Here is a 26,161-nt window from a genome sequence, read left to right on the forward strand (position 1 = left end):
GTTCAATCTGTAAAAAAACCTTGATCAAGGTCATCCAATATTGCTGTGACAGTTCGACTTAACCTAAAATAGTAGGTTGTCTCTGCTTGAAATGTATCAAAAAAACTAAAGTAAAATCAAAAGATGATTTGAAATTATTGGATACATCTTATACATTCGAACGAAAATGTTCAACTGAATTCTCGAAGTTACTTTGAGACATTTTTTAGGATCTACACAAAAAAATTCACACAATGATCTGAGGTACAGAATGTAAACAATGAAGCAAAATAAATGTACAATACATTTTGAATAGTTTTACAGAATAACCTTATGAGGGAACTGATTGCGATATGAAGTTGAAATTTTCCTATATTTGCAGCTTCAAGAGGAAGAACTGTTATTAGACAAGATGTTTTCCTTAACAAATGGTATGTTTTCTTTGAGTTCGGGTTTTGGCTATATAACTGAAATGGAACAGATAATTAGTCAGCTAGAACGAGGTACTCTGGTCACAAAATTTTCGTGGAGAAAAAAAGCTGAAAGAAAAACTTTAGCCATAAGAAGAGAAACTCAACAACTTGTATGGTCCAGAATTACCAGTCCAACAAAACCTACCGATGGGGCAATTGACTTGAGAGAAATCAAGGAGATTCGTTTAGGAAAATGTTCCAAAGATTTTGAAAAATGGCCAGATGATACGAAAAAGATTGAAAACTTAAAGTGTTTTGTCATATTTTATGGTTCTGAATTCAAACTTAGAGTTTTGAGTATAGTTGGTGAGTTGATGATTCTGAAGATTGTTCCTCTTATTTTTACCCAATTTTGTTAGCTTTATCTGAAAAAGAATGTGAATTATGGATAAAAGGACTACGATACCTTGTGAAAGATACTCTAACTGCTCCATATTCCATAAGGGTACAAAGTTGGTTGAGAAGAGAATTTTATGCAATGGAAAATATGAAGGAAACGTGAGTTACATTGATTCTTAGCTAACTTTCATCATTAATTAATTTGAAATTATTCAAATTTTATTCTTTTAACCATCAATTGGTGATCATTAGATTGGAATTGAAATATTTATTTTTCATTTTTTTCTTAGGGTGAATCTGAAAGATCTAAAGGCTTTTTTTCCAAGAATAAATTACAAAATTTCCACGAACAAATTAAGGGAGATTTTCAATGAAGTGGACACTAGGAAAAGAACAGAAATAGGGTTTGATGACTTTGCAGTGCTCTACCAAAAAGTTATCTTAGACGAAAAGGTTTGTTCCTTTTATCTTAAGGTTATAACATTAATTAACATCTTCATTTTCAGAAATTGGACATTTTATTTGATAAAATCTTGAATTACTCTCCTAATTTGAAAACTGTCAGTTTGCATGATCTTGCCAATTTTCTAGCTACGGAACAATCTCAGCCAGTAAATGATGAAAGAACTCTTTCAAAATTCATGAGTGATTTCCTCAAGGTAAGTGAATCGGTGTTATTACCTGATTATTCTCATTCCATATGATTACTTGAAATTTTTGTTTGTATATATTGAATTAGACAGTTGTATTATCTTCAGGATCCACAGAGAGATGTACAAGATCCATATTTTACGGTACCGGAATTTATGGATTATTTATTCTCCAAACAAAATGATGTTTGGAATCCTCTCAGAGAAAATGTTTACCAAGATATGTCCAAACCTTTATCACATTATTGGATATCATCATCACACAATACGTAAGTTGACTCTTTAAAATACTCCAACTAGATCTTTCTGAATAAACAGAGTTTATGTCGTACCTGTTAAAAAAAGATCAACCAACTGATTGGTTAAAATGCTGTTTGTTCTGTAGTGATGGAAACTATTAAATTTTTATGACTATCATATTTGAATTTTTCCAGGTATTTAACTGGAGATCAGTTTTCAAGCGAGTCATCTGTGGAAGCTTATGTAAGATGCCTTAGGATGGGGTGTAGATGCATTGAACTTGATTGTTGGGATGGTCCAGATGGCATGCCTTTTATTTATCACGGACATACTTTGACGACGAAAATTAAATTCATAGATGTTATAAAAACTATAAAAGAACATGCTTTTTCTACTTCTGAATATCCAGTTATATTGTCAATTGAAGATAACTGTTCCCTTCCTCAGCAAAGAAAAATGGCATCTTCAATGCAGGTAATTGACAAAAGATTCATGGCATATATTTCAAATTGTGTATTGGGCAATGGGGCACGAAAATTACATTAATTCAAAACCTCAGACTAGAGCAATATTCTTTCTAGACTTTCAGAGTGTGTGATTTCAATTGCTCGTTAATTTTCGTTACTTTCTACTCCACTCATTCGTTCAGTTTTTTCAACAAAAAATATTTACAAATTTTCAACAGGCATAAGATAAAAATAATTCATATCCGTTTTCTAACTGTGATAACACTGATTCATAAAATAAATATAAGCTTTGAATTTGTAATATTCCATTTACCAACAAATTTGGAATTTGTTGTATATATTGTTGACTTATTTATCTTCTCTTGTTAACAACTTTAATAGCTTAATTTATTATTATTTCTCAATTATAAAATTCCAGGAAGTTTTTGGAGAGATGTTAGTTGTTCAGCCTGTTGATAAAAATGAGAAGCAATTACCGAGTCCTTATCAATTGAGAAGAAAAATAATATTAAAACATAAAAAACTACCAGAGGGACAAGAAGAAGCTGCTGTTCTGATAAGAAATGATGGGAATGAGCTAGACCTTAGGAATTCTGTTAAAAATGGTATTATGTACATTGAAGATCCAGTAGATAAGGAGTGGAATCCCCACTTTTTTGTCCTCACCAACAGTCAACTCTTTTATACCGACAGTTACAGGTAATTTACATTCTACCTATCGTTCATTAGCATTGCCTCGAGGTTATGTCCCCAAGATTCTCCAGTTAGCTATTTGAGGTGCCCTACTATGTGTTGAATTTTCTTGATAACCAAAAGACTAATAAGGATATAAAACTCAGATGCTACAAGACAATGCAATGGGCAATGAATTCTTGTAAAGGAAAAATTTTGATCAGATTTATGGAATGGGTCAAATAAATATCAAAAGTATTATAATTAACATACTGAATTCAAATATTCACTATAATTTTTAGGAATAAGTCCACTGATTTGCTTTTATATGGTCATTTCTAAGAATGAGAACGTTAATGTGTTTAATTTTCGAATTTTGAACCTGTATTGGTCTGAAACAATTGTGTTGGATTCAAAAATGAAAATTCCTTTATTAAATTCAATTGTGAAAAAAAAACTAGGGACTTTAAATTTTCAGAATAGTTTCAGGGTTCAAATGCGCCACCTGTTGGTTTCAGAGTTACTGGAGAAAAATATACGGAATATTTGAAAAAATACTGGCCTAATTGAATTGATACTCTGTAACTAGTTCAATTTAAGGATACAAACATCTGTGGAGAATTTAGTGGGGATTGTATAACTAGAAAATAAAAAAAAATTGTTTGTCAAAAACTATACTCCAGATGGCTCCATAATTTTATACCTACTTTTAAAACATTATATCAGAGTCAAATGCTAGTTTGCACCTTGATCAAATCTGAATTTTTGGAAGTATCAGAGAATATTTTTTTTCTGGGAGCGGACTACTCAATGAAATAGGAAAGAATAACTGGCGGAATGCGTAGCCATTGCAAGCCAACAAAAAAAAATGCTTCGGACAAGAAACTTGTAGGAGCGAGTAATTAACCTCCTTGATACGGATAATGGAGTTCATAAACTGGAAATGAAGGGCGCGCTGTCGAAAATGTAGAGGCAAGAGCCACTACATTTCAGTGCATCACAACCCCGCTTTAAATCTACAATCTACGTAGACTCATTTTTAATGTTAGTTATAATGTTAAATATTTCACACAACTTTTATTCTTTACAGATTGGATCAAGAATCTGAAAGGTCTGAAGATGAAGAAGACAGTTCTTCATCATCTTCCTTCCAACGTACAAAATCTGAAATTCCAAATGAAGAACTACATTTTAGTGAAAAATGGTTTCATGGGAAACTTAAGGATGGTAGGGATGAAGCAGAAAGGCTTCTTAAAACCTATTCTTATTTGGGTGAGCGCATATGATATTATTGTTATTGTATTTTTTTTATCAAAAAATTTCAATGCCAAAATAACATCAAAGACCAAAGTATTTACAATTAATACTTTGAACTAAAGGAATGAAATTTGTTTGCTTTGCCCCCCTCGAAAAATAATTTTAAGTCTAAAAGTCTAACCTTACAAAATAGTGAAGCACAATCTGTATACCATTGTTAATGGGTACTCGTCAGTGAAACGTCGACATTGAGATATGTTCTCTTGAAACAAGCGTTTGTTCTACAGGCTACGGGCTGTCCTGAAATTAATGCAGCAAAATTTGGTCACAGATTCTCGAGACAAAATAAGAAGACGAGAGTGACGTTTTCAAGAATTTCGAGTATCGCGAAATGTGTACCCCTACAAGCACTATTGAAATAATTCCATTGAATTTGCTAATCAATATACATAGAGATATATTCTTCTTTTCATTAGGACAGCCTGTACATCTACAATGATCAGATCCTCACTAGCATTTAGTTCTTGTACTTCTACCTCCAACCAAACGCCAATAATTGTTATCCCCGAAAAAAACCTCAACTTAATGGTCTCTAACGAAGGGTGGGTTATATTTCAGGCGATGGAACATTCCTTGTTAGAGCAAGTGTTACTTTTGTTGGAGAATATTGTCTGTCTTTTTGGAGATGCGGCCAAGTGAACCACTGCAGGATAAGATCTAAACAGGATAAACAACAAACGAAGTTTTATCTAATGGACTCGAAATATTTCGATAGTCTATACAGTTTGATTACTTACTACCGATCCAATCCGTTAGTGACTGCAGAATTTGCAATAACTCTACAGGAACCCGTTCCTCAACCGAAAAAGCACGAAACTGAGGTGTGGTACCATAAAAATACTGGGAAGTTGCAAGCCGAGGAAATTTTGAAGAGGGTAAAAACTGAAGGTGCTTTCATAGTGAGACCTAGCGAAAATGACTCAAATTGTTTCACCATAAGTTTCAGGTAGGAAAGGCTTTTCTTACTGTTCGATTAATTTGGTTTATTTTGTTTGAATTTTTTCAGAGCTGATAAAAAAATCAAGCACTGCAGAATAAAACTAGAAGGCCGCCTGTACACTATTGGAAATGTCGAATTTGAAAGTCTTGTTGAACTGATAAATTATTATGAGAATCATCCACTCTACAGAAAGGTCAAGTTAACATATGCTATAAGTGAAGACGCAGTAAGAAGAATGTCCTCGGTATGTATATATAACCTTTCATATATAGAAAAAAAACAGTCATTGTTTCTTCCAATTTTTATATTACACATAAAAGTGGGACGAAATGTCAAAAAAAAAATTATCATTATGAAATTCGCCAAATTCGAAAATTAAGTTTTTTGTTGATATATTTTCAGCTCTAGTATGATTGAGGCAGAAATATTAAATGAATGGGATTCGTCAAATGCGATAAAAAAGTAAAACTGAATAAAATCGTTACATGTTGTGGTATCATATTATGGTACTTTTAATGCTTTTTTGACGTTTCGAGTAATCAGGTTAAAAGGAAAAAGTGTAGAAAAGTTGGCGTTGGGTGCATAGAGACATGACAGAATTTAATTTACTCTTAAACATTTGGTTGCGGAAAAGTGATCCCTCGATTGAGGTATAGCTCACCCCCTATTCCCTATTGAGAATTTAGGGTTGATGGCTCCTATACACCTAGGGTTGAGGAGATTTCAGCTCACAATTCTGCTCAAAATATGTCCCCCTATGAATAGAAATTGATCTGTTCCGGCATTTTCTCTGAAATCATCCTTGTCGTGACATAATTGGACTGGCAAGTTTTCAAATTGTCACCCTGTATCTATGCCTCTTTAGATAGCTGATTGGATGATAATTTCAACAGTTCTTTGGGTAAAAACTCAACGGTTTAACAATTTATTCAATTTTGCTATCCGTAGTACCATCACGCTTTTTGCTGTTTGGACGAAATGTACAGGGTGATTATGAGAAAATCATCAAGTTTGACAAATATAATTCATCAAAACTCAATATTTTCTAATTAAGACCTATATTTTTTATTATTTCAATCGATTCCACGTAAAAAAGGGGGTGGTTACCAACACAAACCCTATACCTGAAATGAAAAATTTCAGAGTTATCAGTAAGAAAGGAAAAACAGCAATTTCGTACTGCTTGATTAGCCTGTCACTTCCGGAAACACCAGAAGGAAACCAGGAAACTGAAATTCGATGTTCCAATGAATAATTTTAGCATTTCAAATCATTTACCATATACCGGTTGGCCCACCCTAGACGCGGCGCTCATTTTGAGGGAGTGAAGATATTTTGAAAATCTTTTCTTGTGGTGTGTGTAGGGTGTTTAAAGGCAAAATTTAAAATGATTATTATATACATATACACGGTCAAGATATAGACCAAAGTTACACTTTTTTAAATGTAACACTCTTTATTTGACCTCAAAAATCGAATGGCAAGCTCAAATTATGATGATTTTCTTCAGATCACTTTATACCTTAGAAGGACCATTTACGAGATAATGGCGAAAATGATTTACTAGTTTTGAATTGAAAATCGAAAATTACTTAGAAACTATCAGGTTTAGATGTAGGAAAGTTTTATGAAGATCGTTTCGAAATTAATTTTTACGTTAAACGAGATATAGAAATACCTGGTGTGCCATTTGAAATAAGAAAGTTTTCGACGATTATTTATAGTTGATATTTGAGCATTAATTATGATCACTCTGTATATTCCAGAGTTGAAATTTTCTTTTATAAGTAGGAGTAGCCAACTTCTCTACTCGAAAATTTTTTGCCTGTATCGCTGGCGTAACTAGTTTCTATTAAAAAAAAAACATATTTTCGATTTTTAGCAATTATGTCGTAAAGGGTGCTTCTGAGCTATAAAGTAATCTGAAGAAACTCATCATAACTTGAGTTTGCCATTCCTTTTTTGAGGTCAAATATAGGGTGTTACGTTTAAAAAAGTGTAACTTTGGTCTATACCTTTGTTTTCGAACATTCTGTATATATGAAAATAATTTTGAATTGTGCTTTGCGACATCCTACACACACCACGAGAAAAGATTTTCAAAATATCTTCATTTACTCCCTCAAAATGATCGCCGCGTCTGGGGTGCGCCACCCAGTATATACAATTCATGAAATGTCAAAATTATTCATCATAAAATCGAATTTTTTATTTTTGATCACTCCCAAATTTTTTTTCATAGTTTTCCCGTGATAGCTCTGAAAGTTTTCATTCCAACCAATCTCGGAATCACTCTTTATGCCCTAGTGCCGGAAAGTGAATTTCTCCCCGGCTATTGGCGGAAAGCGATTTTTTCAAGCACTAGTGCGGAAAAGTTATACATATTTTGGAAACTCAAATGAGTATGCTTAAAGTGTCTTCCTTTTTTGCGTCGTGCGGTCAACGGGAGTCGCGTGCAGACTTCCAAGTTTTAGATTCAATAAACCTCTACCCGAAAATAGATAGGGATTGTTCTCTCCTGAATTCCAAATGAAAAATAAGTCAAATAAAAGTTCGTTTTTTTTATTTTCTTTTATTTTCAAGTATTGGTTTTAATTGCCTACTTTTTGGGTTACATTCCGAAACATAATAAATTAATATTTCCTAAGTATAAATTTACACATAACCATAATCAGTTTAATTCTTATATGAATAGTTTATTCTTCATGAAAATTTCGGTTTCTCTTCGTCATTAACATTTTTGTTACCCAAATTTGACAAATATCTATTAGGCACTGCTAATGCTTTTATAACATGAAAAGTAGGAACGTAAGGTACTTGCATATTGATTTTGGTGGGCTGTAAGTGCTTAGGATAGTAAGCAAATTGATCGAAATCCCATGGATTCCTCGATGCGTTTTCTGGGTCCACATATGGTACTGGAAGAACAAATCGAAGCTGAGTAGCCAGATCTTCGAAATCTTGGTTAATTTTAGTATCATCCTGCAAAGGTGTAGGTGCTGTTGTGGTTGTTGATGCTGTGGTAGTACTGGTAGTTGTTGATTCTGTTTGGTAGGAATCCGCGTTGCTCATGGAGTAAAAGGGGAAAAGGTTTCTGAAACTATAGATACTAGAAGCTGTTGTGGTTGTTGTAGCTTGCGTGGTTGAAGGAATGGGTACAGTTTCTGACTCTTGTTGAGAGTTCTGATACTGTATAGCGCTCGGCAGAGATCTGTGCCAATAATAAACGACTTTTCCGTTAGTCAAGAATGTTTTTTGGAGGATCACAGGTTCCAGTTTGATATATTTAACATTAGGTTGTTCCTTTTTCGACGTTTTTGGTGTTGTACTTTGACTCGTAGCTACCGTGGGAACCGTTGTGACATAGAACCCTTTTATTTTAGGAGTGGAGTATTTGTTATCTTTTCTACCTTGAAAATATACAGGATATGTTAATGGATATTTTTTCCTAAACATTGATGGAGTTGAAGTTTCAACAGGTTTCGAATTCATCTGCGAATCATTTTCGAATTTTGAATTATTCGCTCTGAATAATCTCTCTAAATGTTGACATTTCACTCGGAGATCTTCAAGATTTATTTCAGTGTAATTTTTTTTTAGTTCTGTAGTATCTGAGGCTGGCTTTTCTGTCTGCGGGTATTCCAATTGAATCTGTTGAGTATCTGATACGATTTTTTTAATCGCTTCAGTCTGTTGGGTCATTAGTTTGTCGACCTCGCTGTTGTTCAAATTTAAATCTATTATCTCTTTGTTTTGATTCTCATCGAAAATGGATGCCGTGTTTATCACCGGGATGAAGCAGATCTGAAAAGGAAAGAAAATTAATCATCCACTTGATGTCCAAGGATTAGTCAATAGGTCACCACCGCATTCTACAATCAATAATATTGGGGAAGAATCAAATAGTTTTTTTCCAAGAATATCAGTCTTTCAAAAGTACGGCCCTTTTTGAACTTCTGGAATATTTTTTAACCTATAATACGTTGGTGATATATTGACAGCTGATTCTGGGACACCCGGGGTATATCTTTCAACTGAACTATTACAAAATGTGTAGATAGATCCATGAAGTTGTTGAAGATGAAATATAATATTTTTGAAAATAATTTTCGTACAGTGGGTACTCTATCCTCTAATAAAAAAAATCTGTAGTCATTTCAACCTCAATGTGGAGCAGAAATCTCCTTAGTCAACACAAGGAACCGGTATCAAGACTTCTCATTTTTTTTGCGACTTTTCGAAAATTTCAATTGCCACATATGTTTTTATCATTGTATTTTCACATTTATTGAGTAACTGCGATCCTATTGGATGTTTTCTATTTTTAATTATTCAGTCATAATTTTAGAATCTATTCATGTGTCTAATGTGAATTGTATTTTCATTACCTAGGAATAAGAAAAAAATTTCTCTCGAAAAATTTTTGCACTTTTTTAATGCCTTCTCGCTCCCATAGTCTGCTACATTTCATTTCCGTCAGTTTTCTGGTTTCCAAAAAGAAAATTTTGAATTTGTTGAGGTGGAATGATCCCTTGAATTTTTTGCAATTATTAATTTACAATCTGTATATTTTATAGAAACATTTCGAAACATAGGTGAATTTGTGAGAAATGGTAAATCAATATATTCTTGTTTTGATGTTTGACGTTTAAACTGCGTATCTTCAGTACCTAGCGCAATATATAACACGCTGAAATCAAGACAAGCCATGGGTTCCAGAAATGTTTAGTGTATCTCGGGAAAGTCAAATGTAACCAAGTTGAAAGGTTGTAACTGATTTGTTCTGGTTATCACTAACTAATTCATTAACAAGAAATCCGAAAACCGTATATAAATCTTCTTAAACTCACATTCATAGCGATTTTCAGATAATCTGATAAGATAATCTGAACCATTTTAGTGAAGAGCAGAGTGAAAAATTCCATCCAGATTTTCGGACTATGAAAGAGCATTATAAAAGAGGTTGAGAATCTGATATGATTATACCGACTACTGTTGCGGCTAGCTACAAGAGGTCCTTTCAAAAAAATCCTATGGAAGATTATTTAAAATTTATTAGGAGACTCCTATTTTTATTTTTACTGGGCCACAGTGTCTTCAGAACGATGTATTTTAATTCCTTGAAAATTGTTGAACCGTTTGAAAGCCCATTCAATTGAAAAACTTTCCTGTCTCTAGCAAATATTTCATGAAACGCAATTTTTGAGAAAAATCTTGAAATGTAATTGACAAGTAGAATTTCATACTAATCTCGAAATGCAGTCGATAAAATTTTTAGATTTCTCTCAATCATCGTACGTTTCATGAAAAAATTGCAAGACAAAAATTTTTTTTTATTGAATTGGCTTTCTGAAAGTTTAACAATTTTTCAAGGAATTAAAATACTAGGTAAATGTTTAATGGTTTCAAGATATTGTGGCCCAGAAAAGTGTCTTAAAGTCGCCAAAATTGTGTACCAAAATGCAGTATTTGCATATTCCTAGAATTATCAGAACTGGAGAATGCTTTTTCAAAAAACAAAGGCTGTTAGCAATCATTATTAAGTAATTTTGTGTTCAAGAGAGTCCCAGTCGTGCTCAATAACAATAAAAAAAAAAATGAGAAAAAAACCTTTTTTTATTTTCGTTTTCTGAATAAGAAATTAACTCACCAAATAGAAATATGAATTCATCTTCATAATTCAAGAAAAAACACGCCCCTTTTCTCTCAACGGACACCAAATTCGAACTGAATCACCACCTGAGTTAGGTCTGTCTGGACTGTCTGGAAACTACTTGTTTTGAAACCCTTGTCTAGGAATGTAACTGTACCCTTTCCCCCTGCAACCCCGGATGCCCATGGTGCCGCGGACACGATTTAGATACACCGCGGATTTTATACCTCATTCAATGATGGACCTGATCTATTAAGGCCCTTTAAAGTGGGCCACACATTGTCGCGCTCCAAATTCCTAAATCTAGGAAAATTGGGGGACAATATTTATTTTATGTATTGTAGTGGAAGTTAATGTAATCATTCAATTTTTTTCTGTAAAGACCCATAGCTCGAGCATATTTCAGAGAGTTGCAATTTGATTTCTTGAAATATTATATTCGTATAAATCTGGTAGTCTCTGGGCATCTTAACGCCCTCATGTCCTTCTGTCACGTATCTAATTTGAACGAGAACAGGTAGTATGTTTGAGCTGGCTGGCGTAACAATTGACCGATTAAAGTTCTTCTTCTGTTAATCACGCAAGGAATCTTGAGCTCTTATGAGAAATAATTTACATATTTTCGTGATTTGTTTAAGTTGAAATCCTATAGCTATTCTTTAAATGTCTTGTATGTTGTAATGATTGAATGATATTTTGGTAGCAGCTCAGCTTACATTCTTCCAGAAACTTAATTTGTCAACAAATTGTCTTTCTCAATATCTGAAATACAAGGAGCAATAATGAAGATGGTTAACAGAAATGATTCTGCGTTAGAATTTATGCACCATATATCCGAAACAATGTCGCCTTAAAAATGATATTGAAATAACGTGAAAAGTTCAGTCAAATTGGTAACTATTCAATAAGGATTCTGTTCCCACAAAAGATTTAATCATTCTCTTTGTCTAATTAACGTCCCAATTAAAGAATATCCTAGGTTTTCCTCCTTGGACTAGGGAACTTAACTTTCAGAGGCCAAAAATATGTCTGCGAAAGGAGTTTTTGTGGTTTTTAGGTGATATTTCCCCCAGTATTAAAGAATATCGACCCAGCGTCTATAAAAGAAATTTAATTACAATATCAGAGATTGTTGAGTGTTCGTTTGAGTTAGCCGGTATATAATGAAAGCAGCCCATCTAATTTGTAGGAGTGTTGATTCTGCATCGAATGAATTTAATTATGACTGCAGATTTAGGAGTATTTTGAGATGTTGAGAAATTAATAGCAATTGAAATGAGACAGCTATGTTTGACTAGTCATTCGACATTACTTTGGTGACGTTGAATTCTCCCTAGCGCAGGGTATTTTTTTCAATTCTCGTAGAGTGTGAATGTATGAGAGTCAAAAAACATTTCTTCTAGGAAAAATTTGGGAATAGTGGAGGGACTTACAATTTTTTTTATGTTGGTTGAATACAAAGTAAATTTTGTTTTTATCGAGTGAAGAAGTGGCTTTCGAAGTGGCGATATGAGTTTTGGTAAGAGAAAAATGTCGGTGGGTGCCAAGTGTCCGTTCGAGGAGATTTTTTGTATTTTGCCTAAAAATTTGGTCACATCGGTTGTGAAGTGAAATGATACGTTATCGTGATGCAAAATCTACAAGATTTCTTTCACGAATGTGGTCTTTTACGACGTATTGGCTGTCTCAAACACCTTATGACTCTCAATATCATTAATTCACTGTCTCTCCTTCTGGAAAGAATACTCAGTTTGAAACACCACCATAATCGAGAACAAGCGTCATATTCACCTTTGATCGACTGATTTGCATGTTAAACTCATAAAACCATGTCTAATTTGAAAAATCGGTATATTTTTGTAGTACCAATAATTACAATTTTTTTTCCTAGGATCTCCAGGAATCTCCGGTCTATAATAGCACCCCATCATACATGGATCCGAGCGCATTTGTCCCCCCAAAAATAAACGTGAAGGCTCTCTATGATTACAGAGCGCAAAGACCAGATGAACTGTCTTTTTGTAAACATGCCATCATCAATAACGTTACGAAGCCTGAAAACAGCCTCGGCTGGTGGCGAGGTGATTATGGGGGTATGAAGCAATTATTTTTTCCTGCTAATTACGTTGTGGAGATCGACGATCAACAAGAATCAGACGATGGGGTAAGCGGAGGATAATATTCAAATTAGTTCATATATTTTTTTTGACAACCACTTTCAATATTTTCACACTTTCAATATTTTCACACTTTCACGTACTTTCATCACTTTCTTCAAAATGAAAAGTTAAACACAAATATTAGTAGTATCCAAGCTTGGTGGTTAATATGAAAAACTGGCAAAACCAATGAATTTTCAGAAAGAAATATCTGGGAAAATAAGTATAAAGTGCACAAAACTTCAACCCTAGAAATAAGCTGATGCAATATCTTTGAGAAGTTTTTGGAAACCAATGAATAACTAAGAACCACCTAGCATTTCTCATGAATATAACTTTTTTCACATGTTTTCCTAAGTAGCTTTGGATCATGCATCCTTGGACGATACACGATAACAACCCTGTATTTTGAAAAACCTGTTGGAACTATTGAATGTATTCATTCATATTGTACTACACTGAAGATTTCATCAAAATTAAATGATCTATACCAAAGTTAATGATAAAAGTAAAATCTGTCGAATCGAATAAATCATTGTTTCGAAACCGAGAAGTGTAAGCTTCTCTTAAAATCGTGATTTCGTCATTATTAAAATCCAGTTCCTTTAGTTTTTTTGTATCTTTATTCCAAATTCATTTATTTCGCAGTCAATGTTACAAGGTCATTTGGATATGAGTGGAGCTGTAGTGGATCTACTTCAGAACCCCGATAGAGTAGGCTTGGAATGGGTTCTCAGAATTGTCACTTCCACAGCATGCACGCCTTTTGAAGTTGCAGTTCACTCGAAGGAATTGGTGAGTGATACTTTTTATTTTTTTGAAAGCCTTTTCATCGATGAACTTGTCCAATAATCATTCCTTCTATTTGTAGTTGTTATTAGATGTTATGTTTTCATTAACCACTTTAAATAATCAGAATTTTTGATTAAACATTCTAGTTGTTATAAATGGGATATAATCTAATGCGTAATATTCATCAGTCAAAACATTTTAATACTAGAGTCTTGCGAGTAGAAGTGATTAATTGAAATTGAATACATAAATCCAACACATTTAAGCAGAGCCTTTTTTTGTAGGCTTTAGAATGGTTACTGAACATAAGGGAAGTTGCGCAGAGGGCATGTGCCCTAGAAACGCATCACAAACAGATGGAAAAGGCGTGCAGAATAGCCAAGGAAATGTCAAATTTGATAATTTACTGTCGGTCTGTTGCGTTCAATTTGGAGAGGGCTCGAACTACCCCATTCATTCACAATGAGATGTCATCGTTTCCAGAAAACAAGGCAGAAAAGCTCATTTGCCAACAAGAAAGGCATTTTTTCCTCAGGTACCATCAGGTAAGATTCATATTTTTTTGTGTGTAGAAGCATCAGACTCGGCAACTGTATTATAATCTTACATCTTTTTTTTGTAAATAGTTAATTTTCGTGATAACATTGATTGCTAATTTTGCATAATGGTGTGTCCATTGAACTATTATATAGGGTTATTGACGGAGATCGTTCACCAGAAGTTTCAGAAGAATTAGGGTCAATATTTATAACTGAACTGACTAAAATCCATTTAATTTCATGAATAATTGCATTTCAGCATAATCACGAATGAATACCAGTTGAATATTATTGCAACTAATTCTCCCGAAGTTTCTAGTGGATGGTCTATGTCAATAGCCTAGTATTTCGTCTTTATTACTACAACTCCCATATTTATCCAATTCTATTATAAATTCTGCTAAACCAAAATTTGATATGTTGTACAAAGATTTGCTATTTAGGCATCAACCGAATATGACTTTTAGTCCATTCACTTTTATAGAAGCAGTTGCTTGGTCATGGAATAATAAGTTTTTGTAGGTAGAACATTGTCATACATGAAATGTCGTTAATATACAAAACGACTTTGCCAGATCCTATTTCTTATCGCTGCACAAATGCCGAAAGTGCTATTATAAAGAAAAAGTATCAGGAAGTCCTATTTTGAATTGAAATATGCTCATTCTAATAGTAACCCTGATATTTTTAAATTGACGATTCATCAGACGGTATCTAACATATTCGATATAAGTAAATTTACATCATGTTTCATTTGAATCTTAACGACTCATATTTTAACTACATGCTTACACAATCAGGAAGACTGTGTGTGACAAAAATAATGACAATGACTTCCCTTCAATGGGAACACCCAAAAATATATTAGGAGTGAAATTTTGTTTAAAAAAGTTGTTCCCCTAGCTTCAGAACTTCCCTTTAACTAGTTCGAATTAGGTAGAGTACCTCTACCAAAAATTAGACCTGTATATAGGGGGAATTGTCTAGGACAGCCTGTCAGAATAGTAAAAAAAAGATCATTGTACATACTCGAGCGTGTCAGATTAAGATATATGTAGTTAATTACATGTTGAAATAGTTATTTTCCTATCAAGTGCGGAAAGTGATACTTGCCCGCACGAAACTGCCGTTGCCCGAACGATGCGAAGCAGAGTTCGGGTAAGCAGTTGAGTGCGGGCAAGACACTTTCCGCAAGAGTTAGGAACAATATTTTTTCTACAAGCTCTTGAAATATATAAATGTTTCCATTTCGCAAATGCGTGCGGGAAAGAAATAGCAGGCGTTTTTCCCGCACCCTTTGGGAAAGTGACTCTTTGCAACTTGGAATGCGTGCGGGAAAAAGGTTGAACGCGCACGTTTGTAGAAAAAGTATATATTTTCTTAATCTGACAATTTAAGCCTGTCGAAAATGTGTGGGAGGGCGCCAAAGTTCCAAAAAAAAAACGTCACGTGTATATTCTCGAGCGCGGTGGCGTTTTTTCTTATTTTGAAGCTAATGATTCAAGAATAACGGAAAAAATATAATCTGACAGTTTTAGCGAGCCGAAACAATAAAAATTGGCCTTAAAGGTCACAAAAATCAGTTTTTTTGAATTATCTCCTTCCCTGGGGTTCAAATATTTTTCGCATTCAGTATAAAAGTTGTAGAGCATAACATTTTCTACAAATTTTGTCCCAAGCAATTTTTTCTACGTTCAAACGTTTTTGAGATATATGGCGATTAATGTGAGGTGTTTAGCGATACATGCTGAAGCGAAAATTCACTCGTTGGAAAATAGTACATTCTAAGGTTCAGTCACAGACAACACTAAAATTTTCGTGACTAATTTCGAAATTGTCATCATAGAAATATCTTGTCATTTTGGCAATTGTAGATTAGACTGGGATTCTACATTGACCTTGCCTTTCGCTTGTGTGGCTAAGCTTCTCGCACTTATCGCCCTCTAACTCGAGAACGGTTAAGAGTATGTAAAATTGCTTCAGACAAAAGTTGTGTAGAATTTCATTATCTATAACTTTCATAATGAATACAAAAACGATTAGAGGTACAAGGAGGGAAATATTCGAAAAAAAGGGATTTTTATCATCTTCAAAGTGTCAGATTAAGAAAACCCCCCCTGATTAGTGTCAGATTAATAGGTCAACACGTCTACAACACCCAGATTAACCATCTGTATGAAAATCTGACACGCTCGAGTATGTACAAGTAACAATTTTTTTTTTACATTTCAAAGGACCGCTGTGACCTTGCGTCACGTCCAAATTGTCAGTCCCTTGAAAAGTAGCTTCCTTTGGGTCCAATTAACATATCCTCCAAAAATCTGACACGCTGGAAAATTTTTTTTTACCATTTTCAACTCTTCCGTACGGTCACTCCCACCGCGCAAACTGTCAGATAAGCATGAATTCATTATCAGAGACACGTAGGGCATATACAGTATCTTAATCTGACACGCTCGAGTATGTACACCTGACGATGTTTTTTACATCTTTGAGACCCTGCAGACGCTTTCGCCACCGCTGAAAGTGCATCTACCATCTAATGTTCAAAATCCACTAGGTCTCCACGACGCTCGAGTAAATCCCGATATAGCGTCGTCGGCCCCCCAACGACCCCAACTATTATCTCTGGGTTGATTTTTTTATTATATACTTTAGAATCAACAACTGATATCGTAACGTCTTCTCAAGCATCTGCATATTATTATGTGTCAATGGTATAATTTTTTTTCATATCAAAAATGAAAAAATAAATATAAAAGTGAATGGACTATATGTCTAAGGAAACTAACATATACAGCAACAATGACAGCTGTTGAAGGAAATTTATTTATTGTAGCGATTGATACTTATTTCAACCACCAATAATGAATGAATCTACAATCTAAACGAAGAAACATTTCAATCATTCCAGCACCAATTTTCTCGCGTGTATCCAAAAGGCCAAAGAATCGACTCGTCTAATTACAGCCCGGTCAACCTGTGGAACTGCGGTTCCCAGATGGTAGCTTTGAACTTCCAGACCGGTGACAAGGCTATGCAACTGAACCAAGCGAAATTCAGGGATAATGGATTTTGCGGCTATCTGCTGAAACCAGACGTCATGTTCAGGACAGACTTCGATCCCTTCGATAAGACGTCATTGGTCGGGGTGGAGCCTTTACGGATTTCGATCAGGGTCATTGCTGCTCGTCATCTGAATAGGTCCAAGAAAGGCACTGCCAGTCCTTTCGTTGAAATCGAGGTACAGGGTGCGCCATACGACAGCGGCGTCAAATTAATCACGAAACCTGTTGGTGAGTATACCCTTAGATTTATGACCTTTTTGAACACACTATTTCTGAATATGTTTTAACTTCAACGGGTACTGATTTTCGATACAAGCAATCATTAACAACGGATCAAGATCTGCAAACGTATAATAAAACGATTGTAAAGAGTAAAATTTTGAAAATTACAGATATTTGAGCAGACTCTCCTATTTACAATTTGATATAGAAAAAAGTAAACTGCTCCACATGAGTTAGGGATATTGAGTCAAATTGCAAAAAAATATAGTTAAAATAAGATTTTTGTGATGAAAATTCATATTATTATGATTTCAAGTTGCAAATTAATTTAAGCCTGTAGGTCTGCAGCGTATACAGGATGGTTAAGAAAAATCGAGTAAAATAACGAAATTTGTTTGCCAGAGAATTCAAGCATTTTAAGACTATCAATACAATTTATGGCCTCCACGGGCATCAATAACAGCTTGACATCTTTGCATACTACACACGAGGTTGTTGAACATTTCTTGAGGAATTTGGTTCCATAAACGGGGCAGAAGCTCTCTCAGATCATTTAAGGATTCTGGGTTAGGTTGATGAATATCTAATCTTCTTTGGAGCATATCCCATGCATGTTCTATGCAATTCAAATCTGGTGAGTGCGGAGGTATTGGTAAATGTGGAATACCAAGCTCCTCGAGCGCATTCTCAACTATGGCTGCACGGCGCGGTCCAGCGTTATCGTCTAGGAATTGAAAAGTTTCACCAATAGCAGCGTGAAAATTTGGCACAACATTGTCTCTGACATGCTCCCTATAGTGTAAGGCGGTCATATTCCTAGGACAAATGTGTAGATCTGTGCGCCCGTTGAAACATATCCCGGCCCATACCATAACACTACCCCCTCGGAATGGATGGACTTCTTGGACATAGCGACGATTACGGGGTATGCGTGGGATTGTCCATACCCTTATACTTCGAGAATCTGAAAATTGTCCATATCTGTCTTCATCAGTGAAAAGGACACTACGCCATTGATCGTTCCAATTGATATGTTGCCTTGCCCATTCCAGTCTTTGACGCTTATGGTCACGTGTTAATGGAACTCCTCTTAATGGACGTCTAGAACCTAGATTCGCCTCTCTCAAACGTCATCTGATGGTTTCGATGGAAACTTGGACCCCATCTGCATTTTGAAGAGTATTCCGTAGCATTCTACACGTAGATGTAGGGTTTCTTCTCGCCGAAACGGTGATGAAAGGATCCTGAGCAGGTGTTGTTTTTCGTCGCCCACCAAGCCTTGGTCTTTCCAACACGGAACCTGTCTCCCTGAACCTATTCCAAAGTCGAGATATCACGCTTTGTCTGACTTGGAGCCTTTCCGCTACAACAACCTGAGTTAGGCAACCCTGTAGCATTCCGATAGCCCTATTAGCCTCAACGTTTGTTAATTTACGTCTTGGCATTTTCAGAAAACTCGTTTCAAATCGAAGCCGTTGATAAACTGACTTCATTTCAAAATAAGAACATTCATGAAACATATGCAAAGAACCAAACTTCAGAAAAGAGGCGACCAGATTGACGAAATGTCTCATACTGATTTTTATTGGATCGATTCAAGTTGTTATTGAGTTTTAAATGATTTTACAGCGATTTTCTCGAAGATTACATACTTTTAAAAACGATTGAATACGATATCCCTAACTCTTGTGGAGCAGTTTGTTTGAATGCATTAAAATCGAATTTTATTGTATTTCAGCTGATAATGGTTTCAACCCAATTTGGTTGAACGAATCCTGTGACTTTGTGGTGTTGAATCCTCACTTTGCCCTCCTCAGATTCCTTGTGCAAGATGAGGATGTTTTTGGAGAACCAAATTTCATTGGACAAGCTACATATCCGGTAATTTATTTTCATAATATTATGGCTTTGATGGTACAAGGAGGAATCAATAATTCTCTAAACCGAAATATCTGCATATTCTTGTTCATAATCGTTTAGTCATGAGGTATTATCCTCTGTCTTGAATTTTGTAATTTCCTTTTCGTGAAGGGAATAGTATTTGTCATCATTACAACTTTGTCATGTCACGCCTTATTTTCAAAAATTCACGCCTACTGCTCTTTTAACATTCATACATTGCGAGTCTCTAACAGTAGTCTAGTATGATATTTGGTACGCATGTGTACCTTGGTGTACATAAGAATAGTCATAAAAAAATAAGGATTGTCATTTAAGAAAAAATTTCAATGACGCCATATCTCAAATTTGGGACACGCTGTATAACATTTTGTTGCATGAAAAGGAGCTCAATTTGAAATACTAATTGACCTGTCCGAGCTATCAACAACAAAAACACTGTGTTTGAATTTATTCCAAGTTAGAGAACCGCAACGTATCATTATTTTTTGTTTTATTCAAGAAATATTTATTTGGAATTACAGGTCTTATGTTTGCGGACTGGCTACAGGAGTGTATGGCTGAAAAATACTTTTAGTGAAGACTTGGAACTTGCATCTCTCTTGATAAATATACGTATAAAACCGAGTTCTGTAAGTATGAATTTAATTGAAAAACATTTGTGCATGCTACTTTGCATGTTTAACGTTATTTCAACAAGCATGTTTTTGATAACTTATAGTATCCCTAAAATTGATGTTTCATGTATGTACAGAGTAAGATCTGGGAAAGGATGACAATAATTTATCTGGATATTTGGCTACACCACTTTACACAAAACTTAAGACAGCAAAAAAATCCAAATTTTAGGTGATTCTCAACAGGCTGTACTAAGGGAAAAAAGGCGTCCAGCATTTAAAACTGAGCAAATTCTAGCTACAAGTGTCTGGTTTTCGTAGCCGAACTTAAAAAAAAAATTTTAATGATTTTTTTTGAGGTTAGGAAAAATTCTTTTTATTGGTCCACAGGCTTGGAAAATTTATTTTTCTTTACTCAACCTTAATGTATACCAGATAACCGATTCGTTCAGCTTGAATTTTTTACGATCACTTTAAATTCAAAAACTAGAGTCTCATTTTCAAATCGATTTTCTTCTGTGCACTTTACTCTCCCTAATCATATATTTATTGAATAAATCAAAAGTTGATATCCCCAAGGCAAATCAAATATTGAAGCAATAAATTTTCTGCGAAACTTATTATAACTGTGGGGCAACTAAAATTTTTCTCAAAAACACCAAATTTTTTGATTTTCCGTTTTTATTCAAATTCACCTAGTAGCTGATGCGGAATTGAGGAAAAAAGTTAATTCAGTGATTTTTTTTCACTTCGATTAAGATTACGATCTCTGAAAAGATCACAGAGCGGAAAATTTTTCCAAAAATCAAATCGAGTAGGACAAATAAAAGGCTGTCTTGATTGAATTTTGGAACTTGATAAGGTTTTTTGAGGTATATTCAACTGTGTATCGCACTACAAAAGGCACACTTGACATTAGTGCTTTCCTCGATGTTTTCGATAAACGCTCTAAGATATTCCAAAACAAGAAAGGATGCTTTTTCAGATTCTTATAATGCTAAAAAAAATTTTTGATGAATCGATGTTTGAACCTTGTATAGAATTTATTCATGTTTTCGAAACCCACCTTGTGATTGAGTCAGAATTTTTTTTTCACGCCAGTAGACCTAAAATCTCAGATCCGAAAACGACTCGCGGAGATGAACAGAAATTTTTTTTATTACTTGTAATTGTTTTTTCAGCCTGTTTAAAATAGATTTTAGTCAGATCATGTATTCGAATATAACAGGTTTCAAAAATAAGAAATATCAAAATATCATCACAAAATATTTTTTCATTAATCAATTCGAACAATTCTTATCAGAAAGGTTGAACTGTGATAACTAGAGAATAATTCATCCCCCATTTGACAGTTTAAAAACACTAATCTTTGATGTTGTATATCCCAAAAACTATTAAATTGATGTGAGTCTTGATCATTTCAATATACAGACTGTCCGGATTTAACGTTCATATACATATTTCAGGGGGTGATTCTTGAGGTCAAAATATGAGCTCTTCAACGTGACCTCCAAAATCGAATCAATTTGCGATAACTTTGTCAAAATTTGGCGGATTGAAATGAAACTCAGTACTTGAAGGTTTTTGGATTAACTTAATCGTCTGGTGATAGAAAAAACTGGCTGATTCTCATCAATGGCCCCTCCCCTTTATCAGCTACCCCACTGATGAGAAGCAGTCAATTATTTTTTTTTCCGGACGATTCAGCTTATCTATTATAAAATCTCTTATATACTAAATTTCATTCGAAAACCGCCAAATTTTGAGAACCTGGGACCTAAGTTGATAAAACGGATTCTTTATCTTTTGACCTCTAGAATCGCCCCCCTGAAATATATGAACGTTAAATCCGGACACCCTGTACATCTGTTTGATTTAGTTCTTCAGTAGTAACTCAATAGGTTGAACATTTTTCTATTCTTACTTATTTCATAGTTTGTTTAATTTTTTTGGAAAACTATTATTGGAATATACCATTATTGTTACAGCAACATTTGCAGATTTGCGGGTCCCGAAATATACAAAATTCGTCTGTTAGGAGAAAAAAAAGGAATTGCTGTAACATCTCTTGAAATTTAATAGTTTTTTTTCGTGATTTTGTTTTAGTCAGTAATGTTAAGAATATAGAGTGAACAAACAGACATATGAAAACTTTAAATTATGCTGAATACCAAAGAGTGGAAAATCAGTCCTTGAATTTTTGTATAAGAGTTGGGCAAAATTATTTTCTTCCTGCATAACATAATTGGACATACTTGTACATATAACTTGTAATATATCAATTCCATTTTTGCCTATTTTTACATTTCTGATATTTGTGTTTGGAATACTTTTATGTACTAACAATAATAATAAAATTGCTGATTTTCTCATACACTGCACATTTTAAGGGAAAAAATGATTTTTCACATTACTTCCTCATTTCCATTACTAATCTCCACCATTCCTGATGTATATTGTGGGATTACATGTTAATCTTATGCGATGTTTTCAGGAACTACCTAATAAATGAGAGAAGTAAGTATTCTTTTATATATTTATATCGTAAAGGATTACACTGGATCTGCTTGATGTATAGGAGGTGCAGATCTCAAGAGTTGCAATTTTTAGCGTAACATAACATATCTCAAAGTTTTATATTTATCATATTGAATTGAAGTTTATATCTATTTTTAAGAGTTTAAAGAAGGTCTAAAGTATTTATTGAACGTGATGAGATGAAAAGTCAATATCTATAAGTATAGAAAACCTGTTTTCCCATCTGGTCATTTGAAATTTATTGGTCAAGTTTCATTATGTCGTAAAACCTATAGTCTTCACTAGATTTAGGGATATATTCATTATTATATTCACTATCAAAGACTTCCTATTGTTCCTGTAGAAGATTAGGTGATATAGTTAATATGTGATCTATTTTTAACCGAAATCTCTCAATGATTCAAGACATGTGACGTTAATTTTTTCTCGAATTTGATGATTGATCAAATCAGTATATTTACTTTTATAATAGTAATTGATTTGCATTTTCCTGGAGCACAAAATAATCATTTTAAATTTGCAGAACGTAATCTTAATTCTAATTATATTGTGCATATATCGTTTGAAATATTATTAACTGGTCAATAATTCGTTTTTAATAGATAACAAATATTAAATAATAACATATAATTATTCATTATCAGAAAATCGAGTAATTTAGTGAGTTTTTAATCGTCCATGAAGATATCAAATTGAGTCTTGCAAAGTCTATGCACTGCCCCTAACAATGCTGCAGATGAAAAGAAGCAGTTTAGTGTTAGAGTTCAGTGAGCATTATTCAGATGAGAGCAGATAAAAAGCAATAAGAATTGTAAAAAAAATTCAATGATTCGGCCTAATGTCTCTCATTCTGAATAAACAGCGATTCGATGCAAATTCGAATAATATTTTTAGTCTTTAACATATTTGTTATTTTTAATTAGTTTGCAAGTACATATTTACAGATACCTATGTATTCAGCCTTATGTATTTTTTATTTTTGCATTCCTTTTATGAGTAGACTATGGGATTGAAGATGAAAAATGCAGTACATGATGGATAGTTGAATTTCACTCGAGTTTTGTGATAGTATATTTTCTGATTCGTAATTGAAAATTAATATCTCTTGTCTACACTATAATTGTATCCATAATTAAGTATTTCTGAAAAGACTGGACAATAAACAATCAAATGATATCCATTATTGGTTCAAGTATATCAGTTGTATTGCGTGTTTAGTCCATTTTCTGTTTTGGAAAAAATGAATTATTGTCAAATTAATTATCCATATACCTACCCAAAAAAATCAATTTTGTTGAACAAATGACAGAACAAGCTTTACATATCTATTTTCCCTATTTGGAATATCATGTTGTATTTATATTTTCAATAAATTATTTAAAAAAAATCCTGATTTGTTGTAATATCTTATATTTATCAATATAAAGAAGTAATACTTTTTCAATTTGATGGATTGCACTTTCAACATTGTTGTTGGTTCTGTTCCAAGTATTGCCTTTGAGAATTCAAATTAATATTGTATCTTCACGTATTTTCCTTCAAAGACCCTAAAATTTCAGGTATTCGTTATCCAGGGCGCAATATCACCAGGGTATAATAGTACCATTACTCTGTACTATCTACATTGCTGTAAAATAACACTGTTATTTATATCACTGAGTATTCAATAATAATTAATAATAAACTGCTCCACAAGAGTTAGGGATATCGTATTCAATGGTTTTTAAAAGTATGTAATCTTCGAGAAAATCGCTGTAAAATCATTTAAAACTCAATAACAACTTGAATCGATCCAATAAAAATCAGTATGAGACATTTCGTCAATCTGGTCGCCTTTTTTCTTAAGTTTGGTTCTTCGCATATATGCTTCATGAATGTTCTTATTTTGAAATGAAGTCAGTTTATCAACGGCTTCGATTTGAAACTAGTTTTCTGAAAATGCCAAGACGTAAATTAACAAACGCTGAGGCTAATAGGGCTATCGGAATGCTACAGGGTGGCCTAACTCAGGTTGTTGTAGCGGAAAGGCTCCAAGTCAGCCAAGGTGTGATATCTCGACTTTGGAATAGGTTCAGGGAGACAGGTTCCGTGTTGGAAAAACCAAGGCTTGGTGGGCGACGAAAAACAACACCTGCTCAGGATCGTTTCATCACCGTTTCGGCGAGAAGAAACCCTACATCTAGGTGTAGAATGCTACGGAATACTCTTCAAAATGCAGATGGGGTCCAAGTTTCCATCGAAACCATCAGACGACGTTTGAGAGAGGTGAATCTAGGTTCTAGACGTCCATTAAGAGGAGTTCCATTAACACGTGACCATAAGCGTCAAAGACTGGAATGGGCAAGGCACCATCCCATACAGCACATGACGTCCAATGGACGTCCATTTTATATCCAAATGAAGTACAAACGTCCACGGACCTTATATGGAAGTCCAATGGATGTACATTTCTGGACATTTACTGTACGTTCAAAAATGGACGTTTTATGGATGTCCATTGTACTTTAAATAAGGGACGTTGGACCAACATCCATATACGTCCCTTATTGGACATCCTCTGGATATACAAATCTGGATCTTAATTGTACAATCAGAAATTGTACGTTAGTGTACGTCCATTCAACGTACAATTTTGGATCAACGTGAATTATCCATGATTGTACATCTTTTGGATGTTCGGATCTGGATACAAATATGTACATCCAGAAATTGTACTTTTCTGTACGACAACTGGATGTATCATTTTCTACTATCTATAATTATTCATTTCTCAACATTCGTAGGATGTACATTTCTGGACATTTACTGTACGTTCAAAAATGGACGTTTTATGGATGTCCATTGTACTTTAAATAAGGGATGTTGGACAAACATCCATATACGTTCCTTATTGGACATCCTATGGATATACAAATTTGGATCTTAATTGTACTATCAGAAATTGTACGTTAGTGTACGTCCATTCAACGTACAATTTTGGATCAACGTGAATTATCCATGAATGTACATCTTTTGGATGTTCGGATCTGGATACAAATATGTACATCCAGAAATTGTACTTTTCTGTACGACAACTGGATGTATCATTTTCTACTATCTATAATTATTCATTTCTCAACATTCGTAGGATGTACATTTCTGGACATTTACTGTACGTTCAAAAATGGACGTTTTATGGATGTCCATTGTACTTTAAATAAGGGATGTTGGACGAACATCCATATACGTTCCTTATTGGACATCCTATGGATATACAAATTTGGATCTTAATTGTACTATCAGAAATTGTACGTTAGTGTACGTCCATTCAACGTACAATTTTGGATCAACGTGAATTATCCATGAATGTACATCTTTTGGATGTTCGGATCTGGATATAAATATGTACTTCCAGAAATTGTACTTTTCTGTACGACAACTGGATTTATCATTTTCTAGTATCTATAATTATACATTCCTCAACATTCGTAGGATGTACATTTCTGGACATTTACTGTACGTTCAAAAATGGACGTTTTATGGATGTCCATTGTACTTTAAATAAGGGATGTTGGACAAACATCCGTATACGTCCCTTATTGGACATCCTATGGATAT

At 34.0% G+C, this 26,161-nt stretch overlaps 2 protein-coding genes across 2 annotated transcripts; one reads left to right on the forward strand and one right to left on the reverse strand.

Moving 5' to 3' along the window:
- Positions 1-46: 46 nt before the first annotated feature.
- On the forward strand, positions 47-22,290 carry LOC123307246 (1-phosphatidylinositol 4,5-bisphosphate phosphodiesterase gamma-1). The gene is made up of 18 exons (XM_044889513.1): positions 47-243; positions 362-758; positions 812-950; positions 1,082-1,244; positions 1,298-1,450; positions 1,550-1,710; positions 1,876-2,155; positions 2,567-2,847; positions 3,911-4,092; positions 4,696-5,083; positions 5,144-5,321; positions 12,622-12,894; positions 13,538-13,684; positions 13,966-14,226; positions 17,135-17,516; positions 19,249-19,391; positions 19,934-20,041; positions 22,015-22,290. Exons 2-18 carry the CDS (start codon positions 392-394, stop codon positions 22,096-22,098), a joined length of 3,690 nt encoding a protein of 1,229 aa, XP_044745448.1. The 5' UTR covers positions 47-243; positions 362-391; the 3' UTR covers positions 22,099-22,290.
- On the reverse strand, positions 7,644-10,951 carry LOC123307083. The gene is made up of 2 exons (XM_044889326.1): positions 10,728-10,951; positions 7,644-8,881 (listed from the first exon to the last, which is right to left on the reverse strand). The coding sequence occupies exons 1-2, from the start codon at positions 10,752-10,754 to the stop codon at positions 7,781-7,783; spliced, it is 1,128 nt and encodes a 375-aa protein (XP_044745261.1). The 5' UTR covers positions 10,755-10,951; the 3' UTR covers positions 7,644-7,780.
- Positions 22,291-26,161: the final 3,871 nt, after the last annotated feature.

Source organism: Coccinella septempunctata, chromosome 1 (assembly GCF_907165205.1).
Source record: "Coccinella septempunctata chromosome 1, icCocSept1.1, whole genome shotgun sequence".
Classification (NCBI taxonomy): domain Eukaryota; kingdom Metazoa; phylum Arthropoda; class Insecta; order Coleoptera; family Coccinellidae; genus Coccinella; species Coccinella septempunctata.